Here is a 27,933-nt window from a genome sequence, read left to right as displayed (position 1 = left end):
GAACCGGTGCCGATTGTATATAACTATGGTTTGCGCCGGCTTCCCTGCCACTCGACTCGAAAAGTTGTTGAACCTTTCTACATAATCGCGCATTTATTTTGTAGCAACATTTTCGAAATAAGGAAAGATGATTGCAACATACTTAGAAACTGGTACCACCTTAAGGTGAGTTGATCTAAGTAACCTTGATTTTCTTTACTTCTTCCGTTTAAGTTTATTAGAGTGACGTTATAAGTCAATTTTTGATTAAATTACTTCCTAATACTATAGACATAATCACTTAGGTAGGCATTTGATAACTTAATAGTATTTACACATTGTTTTGTACCACTCTCAATTGATCATGTTCGTTGACAAAAATTCACAACCCCGGCATGTGAAATCATCCTCCTACCCCTCCCCTTGTTCCCCTCGCTTTTCAAACATTCTGAATCCGCCCCTGATTCATTCATTTGAGTTAAGGTTCGTTCCCACTAGAGACGCAACGCACGTGAGTTAACCAATGACACGCGGCATTTCAAATGTATTGTCTGTGATTGGTGACGTCATTGCGTTGCGTCACTGTGTACAGCTCTGTCTAAACTATCAAACTAGTGAAAAAAATTGATGTGGTAGTGATATGCTTAAATATGGTAATACTATGACATTATCATGGTATTTGGGGCACATCACATTTTTTTGTCACATTAACTTTGATAGTGTAAACAGAGCTTTAGAGGAAATATGGTCTAAATATTAACTATTATTAGCCCACATAACTAATGGCCGTAAAGCGTGGTTCCCACTAGCGAAGTAACGCAACGCAAGTGAATTGACCAATCACAAGCGACAGAGTTAGGATTGTCAATTTAAATGATTGGCTAGATTATATTCATTCATTCATTCAGGCTTATCGCCTGACTTTATTTACTTTAGGCCTCTGGCCCCTAGTAATTAACAAAATAATAATTACATTGAAAAATAAAGCAATTTATGGTCACAAGATAAATGAATTAATTAATTTCTTTCTCTAAGCAAAACATATATCTTAACTTATAAGCATAATAAATATATTTAGATAGATTATCAATAATTATTGGATCCTGTGATGACATTAAACGGCAGAATTTAAAAGTATTTGGATTTTCAAAAAATAAAGAAGGTATACATCATTTTTTTCTGATTTCCTTGTAACGAGAGCAAACTGTAACAAAATGATATTCATCTTCAACTTCATTTATATTACATATTTTACATAACCTATTGCTGCGCTCTATTCTTTTCCATCTTCCCCTTTCTACCTCTAGTTGAAGTGTGCCCAGTCTTAGTTGACTTAAAGCTCGCTTATATCTAGTATCAAGGGTCAGTAGTAAGTATCCATCTACTCCGAAATTGTTTTTGAACATTTTATAGTATCTTAATTTTGAAGAAATATTTATGCTTTCAAGAAAGGATTGGCGTTCCATATCGGTTAGCCTTTCTTTTATTTTATTAACTACATAAAATTTATCAAGGACATTATTTTGTGAAAACCATATGTTTCCATGACCAATAGAGCATAACATATGTTTTCCACATTCTCCTCTAATTGAAACATTTGTGGCTGATTCCCCGACCCCTAAAACATATCTACAGAAATTATTTTGAATATCATCAATTTTTTTGTTGTTTATTTTTCCCCATATTTCACTACCATACAGTATAATTGCGTTTATTTTAACATCAAATAAGTAGTTCCAAATATTCACTGGTAGATGTCCATATTTCTGATATATTATATTTTTGAGTGAGAAAAGTGCTTTATTATAGCCTGTGTATTATTTTGTTCTCTGGCCTTTTCCCAATTTCCTGAACAATTGAAAGTGACTCCAAGATATTTAAGAGATTTTACTATTTCAATTTCTTTACCAAGATAATTCCACTTTTCGTAGTTCTTAAGTTTTCCATTTTTTAAAAATACTTTTATTTTACTTTTGTCAATGTTAACTACCAATCCCCACCTATTACAATAATATGCTAGTTTATTTAAAAGATCTTGTAATGAGTACACTGTATCACTGATTAAAACTAGATCATCTGCATACAGTAGGTGATTAATATTTATGTTATCAATTTTTATTTTGTTTCGATTTTCAGCAGTATGTAATAACTCAGTTATATCATTAATAAAAATATTAAATAATAATGAAGATAAAGGTGACCCTTGTTGTATTCCTACTTCACATTTAAAGAATTCTCCAATTTTGTTGCCAACCTTTACATGCCCTTTTAATTTACTATACATTGTTTTTATAACTTTGATTATTTTACCTTTTATACCAGATTTTCTTAGTTTACTTATAAGGAAATCGTGTCTAATAGAATCGATTATATTATATATATTATTTGTTGTTGCGTTCCTTTGTGCGTTGATTTGAGGTGGAAACCAATCTTTATACATAACATGCGCGGTAGTATGTGTGCGTGCTCCACGACGCGCGCACGTACTATGGTTTGGGATCAATTAATTAGACAGAGGAACAAGTTAATTTAATCACCTAGAGAGCAGACCGGTGTGTTATATGCTATCATTGTTTATGTTAATTTCATAATTCAATTAGTGGCTGTAAACTGTAGCATTTTCTTCTGTACTATTACAGCTAGTACTACTACCGCCCATCAATTATACGGTCGATCAGCATTTTGCACTTATCATGAAGAAACTGGATTGATACATTTCTTTATAGGCACCTAATGCATTTGATAGCATTCTTTCCATTAAAAAGTGCGAAAGGTTCACACAATTATCGTTAAATATTAATTACATAAATGTTTCATTTGTTCCTTGAATTCGGTTATTGGAGCATGTAACAAACCTCTAATGGATACATGAATGTAATAGTCATGTTACCAAAAAAAAAGTTGTTCCAGAAAAATGTTATAAAAAAAATTAAATTAAAACGAACTAAATAAATTGACCGTGTTTTTCTAACACTTTCAATAGTAGGTATGGCAGGCCAAGTCCACCAAAAGTATTCAATCCAAAACATTCGACAACAATATGTCATATGTTGCTATCAGTAGGTTTCCGTTTTTGAATGCGTTCCTTCGCACGCAGTTATATTATATATATATGCACCTATGTTAAACTTGGATCCCACTAAGACGTAGACGTAACATAAAGGACGTAGACGTAACATAACCGAGTTGACCAATTACAAGCGATGGATTATTCTTATAACTAACTGTGGCTTGTTATTGGTCAATTCACTTGCGCATTTCTTGCGTTGCCTCGTAGTGGGAACAAGCTTTAATTGTTTTGATACATTACATGATTATTCGCGTCTACACTACTATACCATACAAACGTCAACAATAAAATACGACTACTTAGTTTTAAGATATTTCGACATTTAATTTAATAGTATTTCCATTAAATGTGTGTAATTGCACTTTTGTTACAGTGTAAATATATTATATTATTATATATTATGTATTTTTTTTTACATTTATCTATATATCCAATGTAAAAGCTTCTCATTAATTCAATTAATAAAATATTTGATGACGTCTCAAATCTAATATAGATAAATTAATTATTAAAATAAGAATGAAATAAAATACAGTACATGGATAAATAAATAAATAGATAAAGTGAAAATGAATCAAATGATTTTATATCCTATTTGTTATTTCATAAACATTTTTTACCTTTCGTTTTCAAGGCGCTTGCGTGCCACCTGACTACGCAGATGTCGTCATACGCACTCTCACAACAAACACATGAGCATACTCAAAATGACTGTTAATATAAACGCGCGTTCAAATGCTGATGACATTGCGTTATAACGATGACAAATTGTATGCCTTTTGTACGCGCGCGTCAAATTTAGATATAGTGTCTGCGCTGCAAGCAAGTATGTGCGTTTAATTAAGCGATTAATAATGTAAGTCAATTAACCAACATTATCAATATTTAATTAGGTATTTGAAACATCAAAAGGTATAAGCTAATGTAATTCACGATATCGTTAATTACACATTAAACAAGCGCCTAATGTTACCAAACCAACAGATCAAGTTCTACTTATTTAATGACAAATATAACATCAGTCGGACACAAAAGTACAATTAGCGTACGCGCGCGTTATAAATTTAGAAATTCTCGAATTTCATTGATGGCTTTTACAATCTAAACAAAACAGTTCATAGTTAGTCAAATAATCTCGACTCTAATTGGCTCCAAATCGATTTCGAAGAAAAAACCTAATCCTTCAATTTATAAGCAATGAACAATTTCGAGGCACTTCCGAACAGACAAAGCAGAGTCATCTTTCAAATGTGCTATTTAAAGCCTAATTTATTACGTCAATTGGAGGTAAAAATATACATCGACTCGGATAAGATTAGCTCCATCTTAATCCTATTCAACAACAGGATCGATATGTTCAAGTTGTAATTTGTTAATATTATGGCGCGAACGAGGGGATTCAGACGGTTTATGACTCAAACAGTTGGACGAACTTGCGGTCACTGCTGCCACATGCAACATTAAAAAAGAGTTCTGATCCTCTGATATCAAATAAGACGCTTTCGTACTTGTGGGGACATTCATATTCTGATGGTGCAAGCCAATAAATCATTTATATTTACGTGAATCTTTTCGCCTTCAAACGTTCTCAAATCACAATACAAAAAATTCCTCATTTTAGAGCAGTTAAAAATACAATTAGGCCTATACTACTTTTGCTGTGCAAAGTAAGGTGTACGCGCAACGCAGGTGAGCCGAGTTAGTTCGGATGATCCATTACTTGTGATTGGTCAAGTCACGTGCGTTGCGCGTACGCCTTTATCCGAGAGTGGAAACCAAGCGTTACACCTTTTGTCTACCCATAGTGTTTTTCAAAGTGTTCTTCAATATTCAAGGTAAACTGTTCCATGTAATGAATACGTTGGTGGTTTACTTGTTCATCGCCCTTTGTTATTCATCCGCGCTCTATGATTGTTGACTTGCTTATTCTTACGTAGTCTGCCCACTATACCGCTGAGTACTTGCATTGGTGAGCCCACGTTCCCTGACATTCGTGGTTTGCTATTGAGCCTAATCCTTGTATTGCCAATATTTGCACGCAAAATATCTGTGGAAAAATAAATAAAGTAAGCATGTTTCCATTCACCATGTGAATTTTTTCGCGCGTAATTTATGCGCAGTGTTAGTCTGGGTTCCAGACGGGGTTTTGACTATTAGTAAAAGATAAATATTTTGGCACATTTTTCGTACGTTTCATGCGTATACTAGTTTAGTTTGAAGTTGTATATTGGACAAACATCGGAAAGCCTTGAAATAACATTGGGCAAGTCCAGCGCAGTGTGTATCATTATTTTCATATGCTTTTTTGCTCGCGATTATGCGAAATTGCAACCAATAGTGGCCATGAATATTTGATTCGCTTGAATAAGTTCGCCTTTAGAAATATTAAGATTATAATGTTTAAATACATATAGGAAAATTCTATATAATGTTACCTAAATTCTTCGTTAACTGAACATAATGCATTTTGGACATAAAAGACTCTTGGGTGTAATCTGTACTGCCATGAGATTATTGATACAGAAAAGTAGGCCTAGCAATATTATTAGTGCATTGTTTTTCTCTTTTTATCATAATTAACCATAACGTACATTTGAGACAAGAAATAACCTGGATTCATGTTTTCAAAGTAATATAATGTATGCATTTTTTACAAATCTGGAGGATAGTGTCTGTTGAGCGGTTGATACATAACAAATACAAACAGAAATGCCAAAAAGTATAGATGACGTTTTCCGAATCGAACAATTCTGATTGGTTGGGACTTGTTTCGCGCCATAAAAAGTAGAAATATAAATACGCATGCGCAAGACAAGAAAACAAAACCTATAATATGCTGAACATCCTCTTATCTCGGCCCCTACACATCACAATCCCTCTACCCACCTTCGTCAAATAATATTCTAGTAATAATTTAATACTTACCTGCTAACGGATTGTTGTCACGTGATATTCTCTTCTCACGTGACACTGCTGCATCATATTCATAGAAATCGCTACTTTGTGATGTTGTTAATGTTATACAGAATAAAAACAATAACATTAATAAAGTAATATCCGAATACATCGTCATAAAATACCTGAAAGAAAAACAATACAATTATTGTAATGACGTCATATCAATGAATATATCGTCTCGGCCATGTTGACCTGTTGCGTGGACGTGATGACACACGCGCGCGCACAAAGGGGACCGCCTTGTATTATCAAAATCGTTTTAACGCATGCGTCAGTTTATTATCCTCATGATTTCATCGTCGTATTGTTTTGTCTTTTCCCTTCCTAACATAATAAACCAATTTATTCAATTCACACTTGCTTCACCGAATGGAAGATGACGGCGCCGTTTTGTTAAATTGAACGATGCCGTATTCTGTTTTTTTTAAAGCTTTGGCAACACAGCGCAACATCGTACGCACAACCCAACCAGTCTCAAGTTATCTTTATTGCGTTCAATACAACAAGTATAAAACCAACCGAATTTGTTGCTGGATATAAGACACATTCATCTTGTCGTGATTGGCATGCGGTCGTTGCGTTGCGTGCACGCGGTAGTTGCGTTGCGCACAAGTGGAAACCATCCGAATGCATGCTGTACAATCAGTTCCTTGAATTTTTCGATTAGTGGAACTAAATCGTGCGTTATATGTCATTTTCACCGTTGATCGTAGACACATTAACACGTATAGTTTGTAAGTTAATGGTACACCATCTACAAATTGATAATTGTCATTTCGATATTATCATGAGATTTATGTTTCTCGGATACATTCGCGAAAAGGATGATCTTATAAATAAATTGCCTGGCATCCGGGCACACGCGATGGTTGTTACAGGCTGTGAGATGCACTGCCCATGATTTTCATTTCTAGTTTTGTTTATTCTGTTGTATTCAGACATAACTATAACTGTGATTGTTTAAGTGAATTTTCATTTTAAAAATATCTTGTACACGTCACGAGTAACACAACGTTCATAATACCGTTTATTTTATGACAATAAAGAAAGTAATTTACAGTGCAAGTATTGCCTATGTTAAATATAATAATTATATATATCCCTCTTACTACTAATCTATAGCATTATAGGTGACTCATAGTTCCTCGGCATTTATACCTATTTACTATATGTCTTTAAGATGTTTAAATTATTTTAGTTTGTATATTTTTTTTAATTTAAATGTTTAAAAAGTGTAATAAAACAGGTGAGGTAAAGACTTCACTGTTTGTAATAATGATGTCATGTTCTTAGACTTCGTTTTGGGGTGTCATTTCATATTTAAAAAATGTGTGATAAAACAGATGGGGTAAAGACGTCACTGCTTTGTCATAATGACGTCATATTCTTTGACTCACGTTTTTGTTACGTAACAATATTTGAGGACAAGCTTTGTATAGTGCAGTGTGAACAAAACGAATACAGCCATTAAATATACCTTCACACTTTATAGATGTTTACAACACTAACGTTGTAATGTTGGCTAGTACGGTACTTAATTCAACTTCTAGCTAGCTAGACATCATAAGGGCACGCGCACGCGCTCGCATAATGTTCTTAATTTGGTGTACACCTCAGTCTTTAAGTACAAAGACACTTTTAAGCTCTGTCTACACTAACAAAAAAGTGATGTTCCCATATATCACATGTCATCATCACCGTGATTGCCATCAACATCGTCGTCACTATCATCAAGACCTGTATCATAATCATTATCAATCAGTATCAATAACAATATATTTCATTATCATCATCAATATCATCAACTAGATACGTCATCATCATTATCATCATCATCGTCATCAACAACAAGATACTTCATCATCATCATCATCATCAATACCATCAACAAGATACGTCATCATCATCATTATCATCATCATCATCATCATCATCATCAACAACAACATCATTATCAACAACAAGATATTTCATCATCATTATCATCAACAAGAGATACGTCATCGTCATTATTATCATCAACAAGATACGTCATCATCATTATCATCATCGTCATCTACTACATCATTACTGATTGTATATTTGTAACATTTAACCAGGTCACAGTAAGTAGTATTTATTTTAATATTATAAAATATACTTCACATCCTTATCAGCGAACACATAATCGTGACGTGACTTTCCAAATATATTTTTAAAATTGTAGAGAAACATTAACTTGATGATATCGAAAGGTAAAAGTATCAAAACAGGAGCGTGGAATAATTGATATCATCAGCATAATACTCACACACATATTTGAGATATTTTAGCGGTTGAAATGTTTTTGCACTCAGAAAAATATTAACATTTTTTCCATTAACGGCAGGTTGTTTATCAATCATTGCAATGACGGAGCCATTTGTACAGTTTAGAAGGAAAACAAACATTCTTTATGAGCCTAAGTATTATAACTATAACATATCACTAACGAAATTAACAAGAAATCTCAGAATATACGTCATTTTTTGTATATTTATGTAAAAACGATACCATAATTCAGAAAAATAAGTTTTAAATATGATTTACAATATGGTCCTGTTTTTTGTGTAGGCGTATAATAATAACACTCGTCTATAGCCAGTATAGAATAGAATATAATAACAACCTTAAATACTTAACTACTTTAACCATGGACCTATCTTAACTTATAGGTCTATGCTTTAATAATAATAATAATAATAATAAGCCAGTTTTTTTTCTATTCTGGGCTTAAATATATTTTCTCCCTGAAAAATAGTTTTCTTTTCATTTTGTTGTTGTTGAATATGCCATTTTAATGTAACATAATAGTTATTCACGTTGACCAAAATTATTCATTTTTGTTGTGAAAACATTTTCTTTTCGTTATTTTTTTCTACGGACGTAATTAACTTTAACTAAATGGCCTATCCAACGTATGATTTTTATTAATCATTATTTTTCATGTTTTTGGAGGACAATGCATCTTTAACTGGAAACTGAGGAAATTCGGAATAAGCCCTCATAGACTAACATTACAATATCATCACATACCACAATACAATGAAAGAACCTGGAGGTTTGTTCCTCACCATCTGTCCCTGTTTATCAGCAATACGTTAAGCGGGACTATAGGATTCAACATTGAGACGTTTTTATATTCACCGTTCGTCCCCTTATTTAACTAACTATCTACTTCACATAAGTATTCACTATGTATAACAATGTCTAAAGCATACTTACTTATATCTGAGCAGCTGTCTTAAAGGTTGTACTCTGGTATACGAATGAAATATCTCCCGTGTGATTTGTACAACCTATCAACAATCTAATTTGTATCATAATGAGCTGATTTACTTACTGAATATTGCTCTTAAACATACCTGATCATAATATTAATCGGAAAACTATAACTTTTAAATAAATTATGGTGTCTATTTAATATTCCCGAATTGATTGGCGTTCGATCATTATTATATAAATATATTCATAACACAACGATTCGCTTAATACGTGACGTTTTTTATAAGGTCTTGGAGGTTTATTAGAATTAGAGCTAATTACAAAGCGATTAGTGATTCCAAACGAACAGTCTTGTATCGTTCTTGCCGCTGGACGAATGTATGGATTATAGAAAAGGAAGTTGATTTCCGATATATTCCTTAAAATATTTCCGATAGTATCTAATAAATACTAAGCTCTGTCTACACTATCAAACTAGTTTGACGAAAAAAAGTGCGATGTGCCCAAATATTCAATTCAATTCAATTCAACTTTTACTTCAGACAATTGTCTATATGGTACGTTACAAAAAAACAAGGCCAACAGCCATAAGTCGCGTGCTAAAACGCATAGTGATACCGGACCGACAGACAGACCGACCGACATAGTGAACTAGAGTCGCGTTCACGCGACTAAAAAGATGAAGGAGAGAGGACCAACACTTGTATATATTGGTATATAATGCCTCTCTCCATTTGTAGTACACGTTTGAATCCATTAACAAATAATTATATATACAAATTAACATTCTGTTTTCGCTTTTCATTATTCTTGTAAGAAATCGGTAAGTCGAAATATGGTAGTGATATGCTCACATATGGTAGCATGACATCATCATGTCCATATATGGGCATATCAAATGTGTTTGTCACATACAGTTTGATAGTGTAGACAGAGCTTTATATAAAATTAACAACCGCACCAGTAGCGGACATGTCATTGGTGTTATGTTAAATGTTTGGTAGATTTGAAAACAACACCAATTTTTTTTTTAAATATTTTAATCATAAGTATTGTATTTGAATGAGTATGTTGCTGTCATTCCTGCATTTGCGCGTGAAGCTCTGTCTACACTATCAAACTTTATGTGATGTGCCCATATTATATGGACATGATGTCATATCACTACCATATTTAGGAACATTACACTTTTTTGTCAAACTAGTTTGATAGTGTAGACAGAGCTTTAGACAGGATCATGTGACATTCTTTGTGATTTTAAAATTTATTGAATGAAGAGTGTTATTTTTGTTTGCTACATAGCAACTGAACTAAAGCCCCTTTCACACGGGTTGTGACTCCCACGCATGAATATTTACAATATTCGAATAATCACGTGTATCGAATCAAAGTCGATCAACGAAAGTAGAATGAATACGTCTAACTTATAAGGAATATTATGTAGAGATTAATGAAACTAAATTGTATGTCGCCTTAACACGCAAACTGTGCCCTCTTTTTGCACAGTAAAACGTAAGCTGTAAATACAAATTGTTTATAACATTTTAAATCTTAAATCTAGACTTAAGTACAATAAGTAAGTCTTGAGGTTTGAAATACTGATGTAATTAATGAGTAATCACATAATAAATACTGCTTGTATAAGTAAGCCTTTTCTGGCACGAAATCCTACATCCTGAAAAGTTTCCTAAAATGCACTGGATGCACTCTTTACAAGGCAACCTTTAGGTACTGTACCTAGACATACTTAATAACGATAGATTAGAGGCCTAGCTTGCTTCACATAGCGAGCTTTTAAACTACGAAATCTAGAAAATGTAGTTGAAAGTTAAAACACTGGTATTACTTCTACTTGCACCACCATCGTTCTGGTGGTAGAACGAGTCTTCTCGGAAAAGGACTATAAACCATAGGTCCTTTGTTGACCGAAGAGGTCACCCAGTAAATAAAGAAGAAGAAAGATATTAAGTCACTGACGATCCGTTTTAATAATTTTCTCATTTATGTTCAGTTTGTACCATCCTTTGCCACTCGACTATACGCAGTATCGATTAAAAGGGTTATTTTTAATCGATAGGCGCGTACGCGTAGTATAGCGCGCGAAAACGAAAGGTCGCTAATGATAATAGGCCTATATAAAGTTGCCGAAGTTGTTTGGTTTAAAACGTCAGCATATAGTATTCAGATATGGTTCATTAAATAAATTTTTCAGCAATTGAATATTATGAACCTACCTACATTTCCTAGTTTAATGCCCATATACATTATGTTTATTATGCAATTTATTTGCAACTAACATATTTGTTATTGTATAAGTATCATTTTCTGACGTCAACCATTCCGAACAAAAACGTAATTTTTCTTCGATATTTGATCTTTAACTCAATCTGATCTATTATTGATAGGCATTGTGCATTCCATTGTATATTTTACTTTGATTTCTTGACGCCACCTGATTCTCCGTACTACGTACTATATCTTAACCTTCAGTATCTAGGAAACTTCCGTGATACTGCGTCACATGTTTGTCATATTTTACATTCTTTATAGGAGTAATTATTTTTAATGCTTGGTTCACACTAGGACGCAAGATGGGAAAACTTGTAGTGAACGGTTTTTGTTGTTTTTAATGGGTTCGTCTAATTTTTATTTCTTCAAAGAACTACCGACATTTTTATTTTGTAGTGAACTAACTTCAATAATAAAATGGTGTAACTTGAATCAAATTGGTTTTAAAAACAAATACAATCCTGAGCGAAAGTTACCGCTATTACTACAGTATTAGCCCAAGTGCATTTAGAATGTCCCCCTCTGTACTATAGCTTATACAGGTACTGTATATGCAGACGAAGAATCTCGGAAACTGGTAATACAAGTATCATAGGACAATTCTGTAATACAGCGTCACATATGTATCACATGTGATGCATGTATCATAGGCCATAAGCCCAATCTAATTATTAGTCTCACATACTGTAGAAACACATACCATGCCACTGTAGTACAGAATTTGCCATGATACTGGCTAGATAATGCCTTATGATATACAGGGTATCGAGTGCTGCTATTCGCTACTGGTTTACCAGGATGGATAGGATGTTGGTTCAGGATAAAGTAGACTTCGTAACTAAATTAAATATCCATGTAAAACTGAATACATTCAACTCGACGTCGATGAATAATGAAACTTACAAACATCAGTTACCATTTATATATAATTTTTATTAAAATAAAATAACAGTAATTTTATAATCAAAATTGTATCTACAACTGAGCGTTTGACTCCTAGACGACAATAAATATATTCACATTCGTCGTCATGGTTACAGCAGATAGGTCTTTTAGCATTGTTTTATACTTCTTCGATACATCATATTTAATCAACTAAACTAAATTATTTATGTCAGTTTTAGAGTATTTTGTGCAGACATGATTTAATTCTAGCGTTATCTCGGTAACTGTATTTATAATTTGTTATTATAGGCAAATTCTCTACACATATTTGTCACATGTTAAACGTAGGCCTAACCTAACTCTAACGTAATATAGTCGTCACATGTGATACATATGTGACGCTGTATTACAGAATGTGCTTATGATAATGGACAGACAATTATCATTGTGGTGATCAATACAGCGAATCGGATGATAATTCTATATAACCTAATTACAATAATGTCCTAATATTACATTATAGGAAAAGTATATAGGTTTTTTGTTAATTCTTTAAAGAAGCATGTAATATTTATTCGGTGTGGTTTACTTTAATATAATTTTCAAATAAATAACTTAGTATAATACATTTGAAATATAAACAAGATGGATTTAAATATTGCACATTTGAATTTACATCGTTAACTGACGAATGTCGTTATATACAATAGAATGATCTTAATAATACATCGTAATAATCGTTGACAAATATTAAAATAATGTTTTCTTTCAGGCATGACAAGTTTCGTTCCAAAACAAAGCTTGGTTCCCACTAGAGACGCAACACAATGACGTAACGCAACGTAAGTGAGTTTACCAATCACCAGCGATGGATTATTCGAACTGTCATTGGTCAACACGCTTGCGTTGCGTCTACGTCCTTGCGTTGCGTCCTAGTGGGAACCAAGCTTTACATTCCATGATAACTCAATTACGTTAAGGCATAATGTGAAAACAGTTAACGAATTAAGAGAAACTTAACAGTAAAGTCAATATACTGTAATTGCTAACAAATTACAGGGAAAAGACTGCGTAACACCTTTAAGTGGTGACGTACATGTAATATGGAAATATTAAACAACATAAATATCGGTGGTATATAATAAAATATAATTGATAAATTGAGGATCCTATTCAATATTGAACAAGACCCATTTAGATCATTTAGTTCTCTTTCAAATTTTAATCAATTTGTAATTAAGAAACTTATTTCAGTTATTTGTTAACAATCCTAATAAATTTGTAAGTTAATCGTACGTTTTAGAAATAATTTTTTTTTAATATTTAGATTTTTACTCGATGAAAATTAATTAATTTTTTATATTAATGTGGAATGTTTGTTACAATTTTAACAAGAACTGATATTGTATATTGTTAAGATGAAACCGGCCATGATGCGTACTGCGCGTTAAAAATGGTGACAGTGTGTACGCGCGAGTCATTTTCGTGGTGGTGTCACTGTTGATTGAAGTTTGATGATCTTGTTATCAAAGCTTACGGTCTTCTAGGCCAATCATCGATGTAATACACTGGCGGTTTTCAGCCCGTCCATCACGTATAGGCTGCCTACAATCATCGTCTTGTTTCGTATGGAGTGAATATAAATTAATAAATAAGAGTCCTGCAGATATATAAATTAAATAATTCTATTACCGGCGTCGTCGTCCAAGTCTTTCCATTAAATCTCTTTGATTCGCTGCTGCTTCCTCTCTATTAGCTTTTTCCAAAGCTTTCAGTAAATAGTCAAGAGACAGTACCATATTTCCACGCGATCTTTTCTGACGATTTGAAGACTCGAATTCGTTTTCTTCCCTAAGCATATCTGTCAAAAAAAGTGACAATTGTAAATAACATTGGAAATTTGGTGGTAATGGTGGTATATTTATGTTTGGTCCAAAACACATTGCAATGCGCGTACGTCGTCGTCGCGTTGCGTCCAAAAGTGGGAACCAATCCTTTCGAAAGGTGTGGGGGGGGGGGGGGGGGAAGAATATTCAAAATAGAATATCAGTTCTGAGTGTTGATGGGTATGGACAGAAGAAAGAGGTTTAGGGATTGAAGAGTGACTAACTACACCTCGTTTAAAGTTCCCTCAGTCCCGCCCTCCCATAGCCGGCAATATTGGTCTCTTCTCGTCTAGTTACCTCACCCACATTTCACGTGTAAGTAAACAGAGTGTTACCAACCTGAAAACAATGTTGATCGAGCTTGCCGTAAGAAATTACCGCTATTGTTCATTGGTCTTGCTGAGGTTAACGCAATTAGCGTTACTAACGCACATGAAACGAATAATAAACGAATTGAGGTCATTCTCTTGTTTATATCTGAAAGAAAACATTTAAAAAAATTTACTTTTATTACGCACTCAATAAAAATGGTTAGTCTCCTTCAAATGTCAAATTTGTGAAAATGTTTTATTTTCATCGTCAACCCAGAACGTGAAACTAAAATAACAAATGTGAACTTTAAATGAAATAAATATTGCAAATATTACTTATTTCATTAAAGTAACATTCCTGTACATTATAAAACTAAAATGCTTTTACCTTATTTGACTAAGTATTGCAAAAGAAAATATTTGAATTTCATCAGTTCAATCATTTTATATATAACCCTGCGTCTAAAATTACCAGTGACGATGACGCAATTAAATTTAGAATAAATTCCATGACGACCTGTTTATTGTATTCATATTTTGAGCTTTGAATCAATTGTATGACATATATTTGTCATAGAAACACAATGTGTACTGTGACTTTGAATAATAGGTACTGCATTATTACACAATATAGTGTATATAGCGTAACACAATAGAGCATTGCGTATATCTGATATAGACATGCCCCAATTTAGTTATTGTCTCTTATAGTCACCACTATTGGGCGCTTCGGTTTCAAGAATTATACATGACACGTAATGTGTTCAAAAATCTGTTTATCATGATAAGTCTAAACATGGGGGTATGTTTCCAGTATTATAGTAAAATTCCATAATATAGCATCACATGTGTTTTACATGTGTCAAAAACCATAATCTAACCAATAACCTAACCTTACATGGTAAAGGCACAACATGTGATACAAATTAGATGCTGTATTACCAAATATTCCTATGATACTGGGGATATATCGTCGTATGTGGAAATACAGCACTGTGTATACAAACACCACTTCCAATATAGTTGAAATAATAATTCAAAAGTAATTTACTGTATTAATATTATTAAATACTAGACAGTAGTGCACAATTGTGTTGTGTAACGAATGACGTCATATTGAGATGGATTTTTAAAATAACACAGTTTATTTGGTGCGTTACATTCAACAGAATAGTTATGATGTTTAGTTATAATTCAATATAAACAAATACTTATATCAAAGTTAAAAGTGTATACATCTATCCATACAGAATTTGGAGGATTTGTCAAATTGCGCGTACATGGGAACCACACGTGCTTTTTTGTTGAAAACCACATGCGTTACGCACTTTAGTGGAAACCACATGCGTTACGCGCTATAATGGGAACCACACGCGTTACGCAATAGTTTCATTCTGCATGCTGCACCATTAACCTCTACCACCCCCGTGGTCGTACGGAGAATTGTATGTGATACTGGTGATCGAAGTATCCTCCTTCAAGGTAACTACTTTATTCTGAAAGTAAGCCTCGAGGTATTAGTTTAATATTTCATAATTCATACAAAAAGTCAATACTTACAATTAATGCCTAATTCAATCTCCGTCTTCTAATTCAAAAGTCTATAGAAATACCCTGTAAGTGTCCAAGCGTCCAAAACTGTTATACTTTTTAAAATGATGATTACTGCCTCAAGAAGTTTTATTTATAATATACAACGACTCGAGTGATTGGTCGGTTTTTAATGGGCGGGCAACCAATCGTCGCAGTTCCTGTCGCTGGTGAGTTTCAATACAATAGCCATGATTGTTTTCATTATTAATGTAGTGATTTCTTGAGTTCTTTTACAATCGTTCGTTTTAAATACATTTTCAGTGACTGGGGGGAGGGTGGGGGGGGGGGGGGGGAGGGGAATTGGGTCTGTATACATTATTAAAGATAAATTATTAGAATAAAGGTAGTGTGTTTAGGGACGACGAAAATGAAAGAAATAAACGGTCAGGTTTTTTTTTAGAACTTGGTGGGTTAACGCAACTATGTATGATTTTGTTTTCATATATAAATAACAAATTTTGAAATCTTATGCCGATCTTATGCCGATCTTATGCCGATCTTAAGCCGATCTTTAAGTGTATTATAGGTAATCTAAAGAAAATCCTATCCCGATGAAAGACTTTATGTATGAACATATATATTTAGGACATCCCTATAGATTAGTTAGGGATCTTGTAATGTTTACACATTTGATTCGTTTATCCGTTTATTTTGTTTGTAAATCGAGGCTAGTAAGATTTTTAGTTCAAAGAATATTACAGTTATTTACGGAAAATTTTAGATTATAAACCCGGATGGATTTAAGGTTAATCTGTTAGGCCTAAATGTGGATAAGTGGTATAAGCAAAACTCGGTTAAAACTTCCGATGCTTATACGTAGAAACAAGCAATTATAGTCCAGGAGTCGAGAGGCTGCTTAGTACAGGTTTTCGTTAAACTGTGGATAACCATTAGTATTTCTCATTTGTATAAAACAATTGAGACTCAATTTTTAAACCAATCATTCTTATTTGTTGTTAGACACTACCACACCCTCGCTTTTTAGACACGCCCTAACACAGGTAGGTTTAATGGAGATCCAGAATTTAAAAAAATACTGCTGTGACGATGGGTTAGGGTTTCTTTCCTAATAATCTTGGTTCCCACCAGGACAGAACTCAACGAGTTAAGCGTGTTGACCACCATTGACAAGCGAATAATCTATCCATCGCTTACGATTGGTCAAGTAACTTGCACTGCACTTACGACGACTAAAGCGTGGTTCCCACTAGCGACGCAACACAAGGACGTAACGCAACGCAAGTGAATTGACCAATCACAAGTGATGGCTTATTCGCTTGTGATTGCTAACTGTCTATAACTTCGCTTGTCATTGCTTAAAACGCTTGCGTTGCGTTTACGTCCTTGCGTTACGTTCTAGTGGGAACCAAGCTTTACGCGTTTGTGCCAGACAGCTTTAATAGGATGCAACATAAAATAGTACGCGCAACGCGAGTATTGACCAATCGATCCGTTTGACTGATTAATAACGAATTATATTTACAACCTGCTTGTGGTCTGTAAATATAATGTCTAGTTCTTCCATCCTCCTCATTTTCCTTTTCTTAACAAGCATATGAGATTCTTTGAAATACAAAAACCACAATTTGAACATAATAAAATTCCGCATTACCTCGACCGAATGTCATTTTAGACCACCAATATGATATTGTTAAAATTGTTTCACAGTAATAGTATTTATAAATATCTTGATGATTTATTTCGTAACTTTTTTTTAATGAATGATGTTGAAACGAATAAAGGGATATAACATTTTAGTATTGCAAAATAATACAGTTAAGGGGGCGCCCTACGGATTATTAACGTGTGGTTCGTTGTTCGTTTAACAAAGATTGCCCTCTTTGTTCGTTCGTTCGTTCGTTTTTATTTCACAATGCATCAAACTTAATATTTTTACATAATAAGTATTAAATAAAAAAATGCAAAGCCTGGAAAAGACCAAATAAGCTCAATATAGAGCTTTAAGCCTGGTTTCACCAGTACAAAATACACTAATAATTGTATCAATTACAATAGACAATAATTAAATATTAATTAAAGTAGTAGAAATAATATTATATATATATATATATATATTTTTTTTTTATATTTTTTTTTATACACAATTACGCTTTGTCGTCGCTTGACCTGAACTCAACTTCACTTCATAAACAAACTCAAACAATCGTCTTTTACATTACTTTAATTGCAAGACTTCGATTTCCAAGAATACGCAACGTTTTCTGTTACAATAAAACGCCATGATTCCTGAGCGACGAACAGTGATGTATTGTCTTTTGAGAGACGCACTAATAGTCACGTGCTACCGACCGACTTTGTGGGTTAAAATGTCTTATTTGTGTTTCCCTTGAAAACTGACTATATTTGCTTTTAGCAAAAAGATATGAATCAATATATATGATGCACGTCAAAAAAAAAAAATAAATAAATAAATAAATAGATCAGTGGATTTAATTACAGTGATTGCAATTTGTAATAATACACGTACGTAGGCCTACGTCATGAAATATTGTTTATTTTGAATATTTTGAATCAAAAATTTTTCTTTGTAATAATGTGAATCAAATTCTATTTAAATACAAATGTATTTCTTAGTGTGTAAAAAGATGTAAGTTATGTATACTGATGGCATTTATTAATGGCATGACTTTTGTGTACGCCCGCGCTGTATCTCTCTTTTCGTACGCGTGTCTGCAGTATTAAAAAATGATGAGAACATTTTTGAACTTTGAAACTTTCAAGTTTTCAAGTTTGAATGAGTATAATTCAATTACTTGGAGGTAGGTAGTACCAGATCAATGTTTGATCTAATCACACAGAGACCACCAAGTGAAGTACACACTATGAAGTACATGCTTTCTTTCTTCTTCTCCATGCTTGGAGCTAGCTGGAGACATGCTGGGCGTGATGTGAGACTCTGTGCTTGACTAATTCTAAACAATCAAAGAGTCGTACGTCTCTGAAGGGGAAGAGCTGTAGGGCATGGTGAGAGACAACGGTGATCCAATTACTAATAACATAACTTATCATAACATGTTCCTCTTCTCCTCTTAGACTATATCACGTGATGTTACTACGTAAGACAAACATTACCGTACCACATGAAAACACATGAATGAATGTTGAAAGTTATAACAAAAAGATACATGCGTATAATCAGGGAGGAAGAGTGTTTGATGTAATGGTTCTTTCAAATATAGCCTATCCCAGTCGGAATACCCTATTTCATTTACTTTAATTTATTTATTCGACATCATGTCCTGGGACACCAAAGCAACAGTGTCACCATAACATGAAATGTCTGGGGCCCCAGAAGAAATTAGCTACATAAAATTAAAAATCATGGTTTATTGGCCTATTTCTTTTATAAATGGAATATAGGTTCCTTTTTATTTAATTTCATTTACAATGAAAAGAAAAAAGACAATTTGGTAACTAGAATTTAATTCGTCACTTTGACGAATTATAGGTGATCATTTTTATCATTTTAATGAAAATGCATGTACGTTAATATACGATCGTAAAAAGTTGATGTACGCCATCCGATCCTATGACATGATGCATATACGCTTATATACAGTGTAACATAGGTAAAATTACAGGACCCACATCATGTTCTAATTTTTTGGTAAGATGGAATTATCAAAATAAACTCGAAGATGACAATTAATTCACGCTCATTAAATGTTTTTCGTCGTCTGCTGTCGGAACCATTGGATCGAGGAGTGCAATGAAGAGCGTGGCGCGTGAGGGAGTATACTTTAATTGTTGTGACAGAGGGCGGCGCTAGGTAAAATATTCGACTTATCACATCACACACATTAACATTTCAAGTTCAGTATATTTATTTAGCATTGGGTTTCAATGTTCAGTGGTGTGTTAATACGCGATGATATAATAATAATGTTTAAATGTATTCCAACTTCGATTTCTCAGCATTGAAAAAACGAGTGACGTTCTGTACTTACCGACCGGCCTCATCATCATCATCATTATTATTATCATTATTATTATGTTGTCAAATGGCGCCCCGTACACAAACAGAGCAGTTTCGAGATTTCGGTGTGGACATCGTGCTGGACCGCCCTCTGCCCTGCGTTTTCTGTGTTTTAATGGGCAGCAGCCGTTAGGGACCAGAATAACTATGAATACACTTTTGTTTGTTTGTTTTATCCATGTATCAGCTGTTTATGTATGTGTTTTTACTGGGCTTAGGGCCAAAATAGATAATGAACACATTACTTTTATTTGTTTTTAATTACATTACACATTGTTTTGATGTATTTATAGTATTTAGAACTTGGTATTTTTTCTATAGTCTACTAATTGTATTTGTAATTTTGTTTCCACTTTTTAATTTTTTTTAAATGTACACCATTATGTTGATGTGTGTGCCACCCGATATAAAGTGATTCCTATAAATGAATGAATGTACACCATTATGTTGATGTGTGTGCCACCCGATATAAAGTGATTCCTATAAATGAATGAATGTACACCATTATGTTGATGTGTGTGCCACCCGATATAAAAGTGATTCCTATAAATGAATGAATGTACACCATTATGTTGATGTGTGTGCAACCCGATATAAAAGTGATTCCTATAAATGAATGAATGTACACCATTATGTTGATGTGTGTGCCACCCGATATAAAAGTGATTCCTATAAATGAATGAATGTACACCATTATGTTGATGTGTGTGCCACCCGATATAAAAGTGATTCCTATAAATGAATGAATGTACACCATTATGTTGATATGTGTGCCACCCGATATAAAAGTTTTATATCGGTGGCACACACATCAACATAATGGTGTACATTTTATTCAGGCGATTATTTTGAGTTATTATAACATAGAGGGCGCTATATGCAATTTTAATTTGATGTTTCACGCAAATAGCCACTGACAAAGTTAGCAGGTTATATCTATGGTTTGTTTGTTGTTGATTGACTTCACACATATAATACATATATTTCTTTATAAATCATTACATATAAATGTAGATGGTGATCAAAATACTAAGTCTAGAAATAGACTTTAAGTAGAGACCACCATTAACAAAATTGGAAAAAAACAAGAAAAAAACATTACAATGAGGTTACTGTACAATACTTTAATGAAATAAAGGTAGATATAAAATATATCTTCTTCTGTGGCTGTACATGTCATAATTCAGATGAGTACGGAAAGGGGGATACAACTGAAGCAAAAGGGTCGAAGTAAGAGAAATAAATCACAGAAGGCGTGCCCACCACACACCGAGATCAGATGATCATTTCCGATAGATGTACGTATTTTATATTATTTTTCGCGTTTTTTGTTTCCTTAATGGGAGTGGTATTGCTGCTACGATCGGTTGTATCCAGACAGAGAAGCAATAACAATAATGTAAGTTTGCAATGTAGATTTTATTTAAGTTTGGAACACCAGTATTTTCTCAAAACAAGATCATTTGATAGGTCTATGAGTAATTAGTAACGCATTGTCATTCAATTATTTTGTGTACGTTGATATCTGACTTCGTCCTCTGCTAATTAGCATTCTTATTTTTCTTATAAAAAGTTTATCAAACGATTCGATAATAATTTATAAGCATTGTAAATGTAAAAAAAGTGAAAATAATCTTTAATAATAATCTAATACTTTAAAAATATCGTTACCATTTCATTAATTATTAGGCCTATATATTTTGGAGAGAAATCCAAATAACCCCGCAAGTGAGAAATGTACAAAAATTGTCTAAATTTGAGTTACGCCTACACTGTTAACAATCTGCTGTAAAATTTACAGTAAAAAAAAATTTAGACCACAAATTGAAAATACAGTGGAAACTTTACAAAAGCAAAGAAAATACATGATTAACTTTAACAGTATATTTAGATAAATAGATAGAATTGTATAATGTATAACCCCACTTTGAAAAGTGACTTGATAATAGGCAGCCACAAATTAACTTGTTGTACAGCTCATGCAAATAGGAACGCATCGGGTATTAATTGACAATATTGCAAGCCTGATGTTACGAATAACGTTCTCTCATATTATGAATATTGGAGAACTCCATTCATAGTTTTAAAAACAGAATTAATGATATTTGGAATTGGTTTATTAAATCAATATAGTAAGCAATATACTTTACACAATCCAATATGGAACGCCAGTCATCGAAATGTTGCGTAACGGCGTTCCTCCATAATCAAACCTGCATCATCAGTGTTGGTGCAATCATCCTCCAATTGCACCTCCATGGTGCAATGTTGTGATTGTTCAAGATGTGGTTAATTTTCTGGTTTATTGTTTCTCTTTTTTTTTGTAAGTTATTGTTTAACGGATGTTTTTTTTTTTTTTTTTTACCATATTTATTGAGGGTGATCCGTCCAGCAATTGCTGATCATTAGGGACCCTCAGAGGTTCACAAGACAAACATATACACAAGATGCTCTAAAGTGTTATAATAATAATATTTATTCGGTAAAAGTTCTTAAAAAGTACGATTTACATTTCATCTTGCCAGGGCAAGTAATAGGCATGAGCCCAAACAGAAATAAATGGGAATTTCAACACCAATGATCACATCTATTGAGGGAACATCTTAGTGGGAAACTCTGTTAGTGTTAGGTGCCTAATACCTTAATACAGTGATTTAATAGAATACATTTTTCGTATCTATTTCAAAAGTATCATAGAAATATTTGTTAATACAGCATTTCATTTATATCACATGTGGTGCCTGTATCATGTTAGGTTTGGTTATAGGTTACTACTACATGTAAAACATGTCGTATTACCAAATATTCCCATGGTACTTATAGATAAAGTATTGAGAATCGGCTGAAGCATTTTAATGTGCTGTTATTTTTTTTTCTATTAGCAGAGTAATGCAGTCTTTCCCGAACCAGGCCTACCTATCACTAGGTTATACAGCAGGACAAGTAAGTTACTTACATAATAATTTATGTTGACATTTAATATTATATTTCATATTTCTCACAGTAAGCAGTAAAGAAAAATTTCATACGCATCTGCAATAGCGAGCAGTTCGCTAATTCATGATGGATAGACCAGGGAGAATGAAATTGCACTCTTTCCTGGTGGATAAACTGTCATATGGGGGTTGGGGGGGGGGGGGGGTGAGGAGCAGAATTGTTTTTTTCGCTGACTGATACTGCTGTACAGTGTTATGAGACAGGGACATTTTTAAATGATTTAAATAGAATAATTTTTCATAATAAGTTTGTATAGTCACCTTTGATATTAACCTTTAACTGCCTACTCTTGTATATATGCATTTATCAACAAACCAATGATCAATATAATAAAAAGCAAATAATATAGATACATTTACAGCTAGATGGTGTCCTTCTCTGTCTAGGCCTAAATCACGTACAAGTCGTATATGTTTTGCTTGCCAACTTAAGTACCGTAAAACAACCCGATCAGTGCCATATCTCCACTTACTATCTATTTCTGAAGTATCTAAAGTGGTGCCTGTATCATGTAAGGTTAGGTTATATAGGTTACTACTAGAAAGAACGTTAAACACATGTTGTGTTATGTTATATTACCAAATATTCATATGGTACTGGTAGATAAATTACTGAGAATCGGCTGAAGCATTTTAATGTGCTGTTATTTTTTTAGTATCCACTTCCAGCCTACCAGCCATCACTAGGTTATCCAGCAGCACAAGTAAGTTACTTAAAAACATTTTGAGAAAAATAATATGTTGACATTTAATACTATATTTCATATTTCTCACAGTAAACCTCCAACTCTGTAACTTAACAAAAATTATTTCATACGCATCTCCAATAGCGAGTAGTTCTCCAATAATTCAGGATGGATACATAAGCCAAATACAGAATATAAAAAGAAATATTTCTTACAAAAAACGCTGCTCGCTTATTGACGTAACAGTTTTAAAGATATATTGTCCCTCTGAAAAATATTTTTTATTTCAAATTTGTTTTTGAATGTGTCATTTTATTGCCACATAATAGTTATTTTACCTGAAAAAATGTAATTAAAAGCAAAAAATATTTCAATTGTCTCTTTTCTCTTTTTATAATGTGAATTTTGTTACAGAAGTGAATAACTTTGATATGAAACAGACTCAATTTAGTTTATTTTATTGCTAAGGTCAAGTCTGGGGGTCACTTCATCACACCTTAGATACTTCAAGTGTGAAGTATCATATTACAAACAAAAAACTTTCATGGACTGTTTTGATAATAATTCAATGATTATCTGACAGCGAAATACAGTATTGTCATAGGACTCATAAATACCAGAAATGCAGCTGGTACCTATAAATTATAGTCGAGTTTCCATTTTAGCAAAAATGTCAAAGTGTAGTACTATAACTGCTGCTTGATTTCATCCAATAAATGAGTCATCTCGTGTGACGTAGCGGACTAGAGCAGCAGCGTGAAAAAAAAGAAGTTTAACATATCGTGGCGCTCATCTGTGGAATAACCTAAACAATCATCTGAAAAATTCAAATACCCTTAAAATCATTAAAGACAAAGTGTAATTTAATAACAAAAATGTGTCCTTGTATTGTTGTTGTTTGTCTAATTTACTAACTTTAACATTTTAATTTTTTTTTTGTTAACCTTGATCTTAATTGTAATGTACTTTTGACTTATAGTATCCACTTCCTGCCTACCAACCATCAGTAGGTTATCCAGCAGCACAAGTAAGTTGCTTAAATACATTCTGAGAAAAATAATATGTTGACATTTAATACTATATTTCATATTTCTCACAGTAAACCTCCAACTCTGTCACTTAAAAAAAATTTATTTCATACGCATCTCCAATAGCGAGTAGTTCGCTAATTCATGTGGATAGACCAGGGAAGAATGAAATTACACTCTTTCCTGGATAAACTGTTTTACACTGAGAACCTTTTCTGTCATATTTTGTTTGTTTTAAAATATATTGAGTTCATTTTGGTGTTAATGTTTTGTTCTATGAACTAGCAATAAATATTACAAATAAAGAGTGAGCAATCACATAGGATGGATAAACTATTTTTAAATTTGTAAGTACGATCAATTATTAAAATAATTGATTGTACTTACAAACTTAGTGAGTGGAGATGAAAGAATCGTGAGTTACAACCCAGCACTAGGTCAGGATTGAACCTTAGATCTTGAGATTGTAAGGCAAGCACGTTATCAACCAAGCTACAGCTCCACTTTCATCAACAGAAAAAAATCACCTATATATTACTTTTATGTTCTCAGCCCGCCTACCCACCACAACCACCGCCACAGCCACAACCTGCAGGTCAAACCGACAACATCCAGCCCGTTCCACCGACAGCAATAACGACCGTAAGAACCAGGCCTAACAATTACCTCCTTTCTGCTATACTTGTGACTTTATTCTGCTGTTGTCCATTTGGACTTATCGGAATTATCTACAGTGTAGATGTAAGTTTATAATTCTCTTCTGCTAAGTCTGCAAAAATTAATAATACAATTAATTCTATGAACATTTTATCGTTTAGCTTTTCTTCAATCACAATTACGGTACATATATGTTTTTAACTCAACAGATCCCTTCCTCCAATTTACTATGTGTCAGTGGAAACAATTGTAATATCGTCATATTTGTTTGTACGGGGTATGACCCACAATCTTCCAAACAAATGACAATTATCTATAGGGTGTTTTAACAGATAATTCTACGTTCTAGACTGAGTTTCAAATTAATATTTGGCACATATGGCGTTGCATTCGTAAAACTTGATCTCGCAGACAAAAATCAAAACGACGACTGGTGGACTAAAATAAACAAGAAATATTTCTTACAAAAAACGCTGCTCGCTTGTTGACGTAACAGTCTTAAAGATATATTGTCCCCCAGAAAAATATTTTTTATTTCAAATTTGTTTTTGAATGTGTCATTTTATTGTCACATAATAGTTATTCACATTAACCAAACAATTATTTACCCAAAAAAAATGTAATTTAAAGCAAAAAATACTTAAATTGTCTGTCAGACGATGGTTTTGGGGTTATAATTAAATGTTTCTTTTCTGTTTTTATACATAAATAAATATTATTTTTTTGTTACAGACTCAATGACATACAGATTGAAATGAAATTCAATGATTATCTGTATTACAGTATTATAATATTGATCTAGAATGACCACTAGATTGACCACTAGATTGACAGTCAAATGGAACTCATTGTAAATACCAGATATAATGTTCTGATTATTTGACAGTGAATTATTATAGTACTGGCCTAGGTTGACAGCAAGAATAAAGTCATTATTTATTGAACAAGATTTTACAGATTACTGTCTACATGCATCTATTATAATACTGTATTATCAGCAAATTTTTTCATAGACTCTCTTCTCTCAGACGTGCTTTGGGGTTTGTAATTTTAGCATGACCTGTCCTAGTTTACAAATTACCAAAAACGTCGGCCTCTAGAACTGTAACTGCTGCTTGCTTTAGCTTCTGAATGAGTAGTCCTCTTGGGACGTAGCTGGCTAAAGCAGCAGCGTGAAAAAGACAATAAATGCAGTCTTGGAGTCTACATTGATTTTGTACATCACCTACCAGAGAGAGGAACTCACTCCTCTTTCCTGGTATATTATCCAATTAAATACGAAATACAGTAGGCCTATAATGCCGACAACAGTGGATTTTATTTATTTTCTTTATTTAACATGTTTTTAGTTATGTTTCAATCAATCTCAATCAATCTCAATCAATCTAAATTGTTTTTCAGAGTCGGACTATGTTTCGCCTTGGTGATGATGCAAGCGCCGCAAGCTCAGCTAAACGAGCCAGATACTGGACGATTTGTGCACTGGTGACTGGTATTATAGTAATCACTGTCTTTATCATATTTGTAGTAGCAGTACTATATATAGGCTACCGTACGGATACTGATGTAGGCCTACCTACAAGTCCCATTATATCATCGTATTCGGGATTGTCAACGTTGGCCACATGAGTCTGCTAATTTCAAGTTTATTCATCAGTAGGCCTATATAGTAACGTAATTTTTATTGTTACACGTCTTAACATTTTGTGCCCATAGCTTATGTTGAATTTTGTCCATCCAATCCAAGTAAACTTTTTGTAATGAAAGTCCTACAGTTAAATAAGTGCTATGTAATATATACGCCTATGGAGTGGTAATTTATAAGTCTTCCATAAGCTGAATTCAGTAAAGATAACAGCGCCACCAAATGTTATATCTTTATTTGTTTTGTGTATTTGCATTGTATTTCAGTAATAAACAGCAAATATAAAAGTAAACATTTTTTTGTACTGTATGGTAATCATTAATTTAAATAATAATATTTAATTACTAGTAGTATTTGCAGACGTACCACCATTTTCAAATTCTTTTCAATATGTTCAAACAATACTTTCGAATTCGTAAATAACAGTGGACTTGCTTTTTGAACTTCAGATTACGGACGTACGTAAAATGTGAGTTGCAGGAAGCAAATAATTAAATGAAATATTAGAATGTATAAAAGATAAATAAAAAACAAACACGAAATAGAATTAGAGTATAAAACTAATAAGATTACGTAAATAATGTCTATCTAAAATTGCCAAGTATCCTCCCACAACAAAACATTGTGTGTTTATGCATAGTATATTAAGACTGACGCTGACGCCAATATAATTGATAAGCTATGAAATACAGATTTAATTCAATGATTTC

At 33.1% G+C, this 27,933-nt stretch overlaps 1 protein-coding gene and 2 long non-coding RNA genes across 4 annotated transcripts; 1 reads left to right on the top strand and 2 right to left on the bottom strand.

Moving 5' to 3' along the window:
• The first annotated feature begins 55 nt into the window (after positions 1–55).
• Positions 56–27,439, top strand: LOC140050062 (uncharacterized). The gene is made up of 6 exons (XM_072095074.1): positions 56–165; positions 23,094–23,154; positions 23,864–23,911; positions 24,873–24,920; positions 25,474–25,662; positions 26,980–27,439. Exons 1-6 carry the CDS (start codon positions 128–130, stop codon positions 27,205–27,207), a joined length of 612 nt encoding a protein of 203 aa, XP_071951175.1. The 5' UTR covers positions 56–127; the 3' UTR covers positions 27,208–27,439.
• On the bottom strand, positions 3,467–9,463 carry LOC140050053 (uncharacterized). The gene is made up of 3 exons (XR_011845356.1): positions 9,251–9,463; positions 5,975–6,129; positions 3,467–5,096 (listed from the first exon to the last, which is right to left on the bottom strand). It is a non-coding gene; the product is annotated as an uncharacterized lncRNA (long non-coding RNA).
• LOC140050045 (uncharacterized) lies at positions 12,452–16,282 on the bottom strand. Of its 2 annotated transcripts, none has more exons than XR_011845351.1 (3): positions 16,182–16,282; positions 14,650–14,787; positions 12,452–14,285 (listed from the first exon to the last, which is right to left on the bottom strand). It is a non-coding gene; the product is annotated as an uncharacterized lncRNA (long non-coding RNA). The 2 variants fall into 2 exon arrangements; XR_011845354.1 differs by lacking the exon at positions 16,182–16,282 and adding an exon at positions 15,010–15,051.
• Positions 27,440–27,933: the final 494 nt, after the last annotated feature.

This window comes from Antedon mediterranea, chromosome 1 (genome assembly GCF_964355755.1).
Source record: "Antedon mediterranea chromosome 1, ecAntMedi1.1, whole genome shotgun sequence".
NCBI lineage: Eukaryota > Metazoa > Echinodermata > Crinoidea > Comatulida > Antedonidae > Antedon > Antedon mediterranea.
This window is presented reverse-complemented; position numbering and strand designations above follow the sequence as displayed.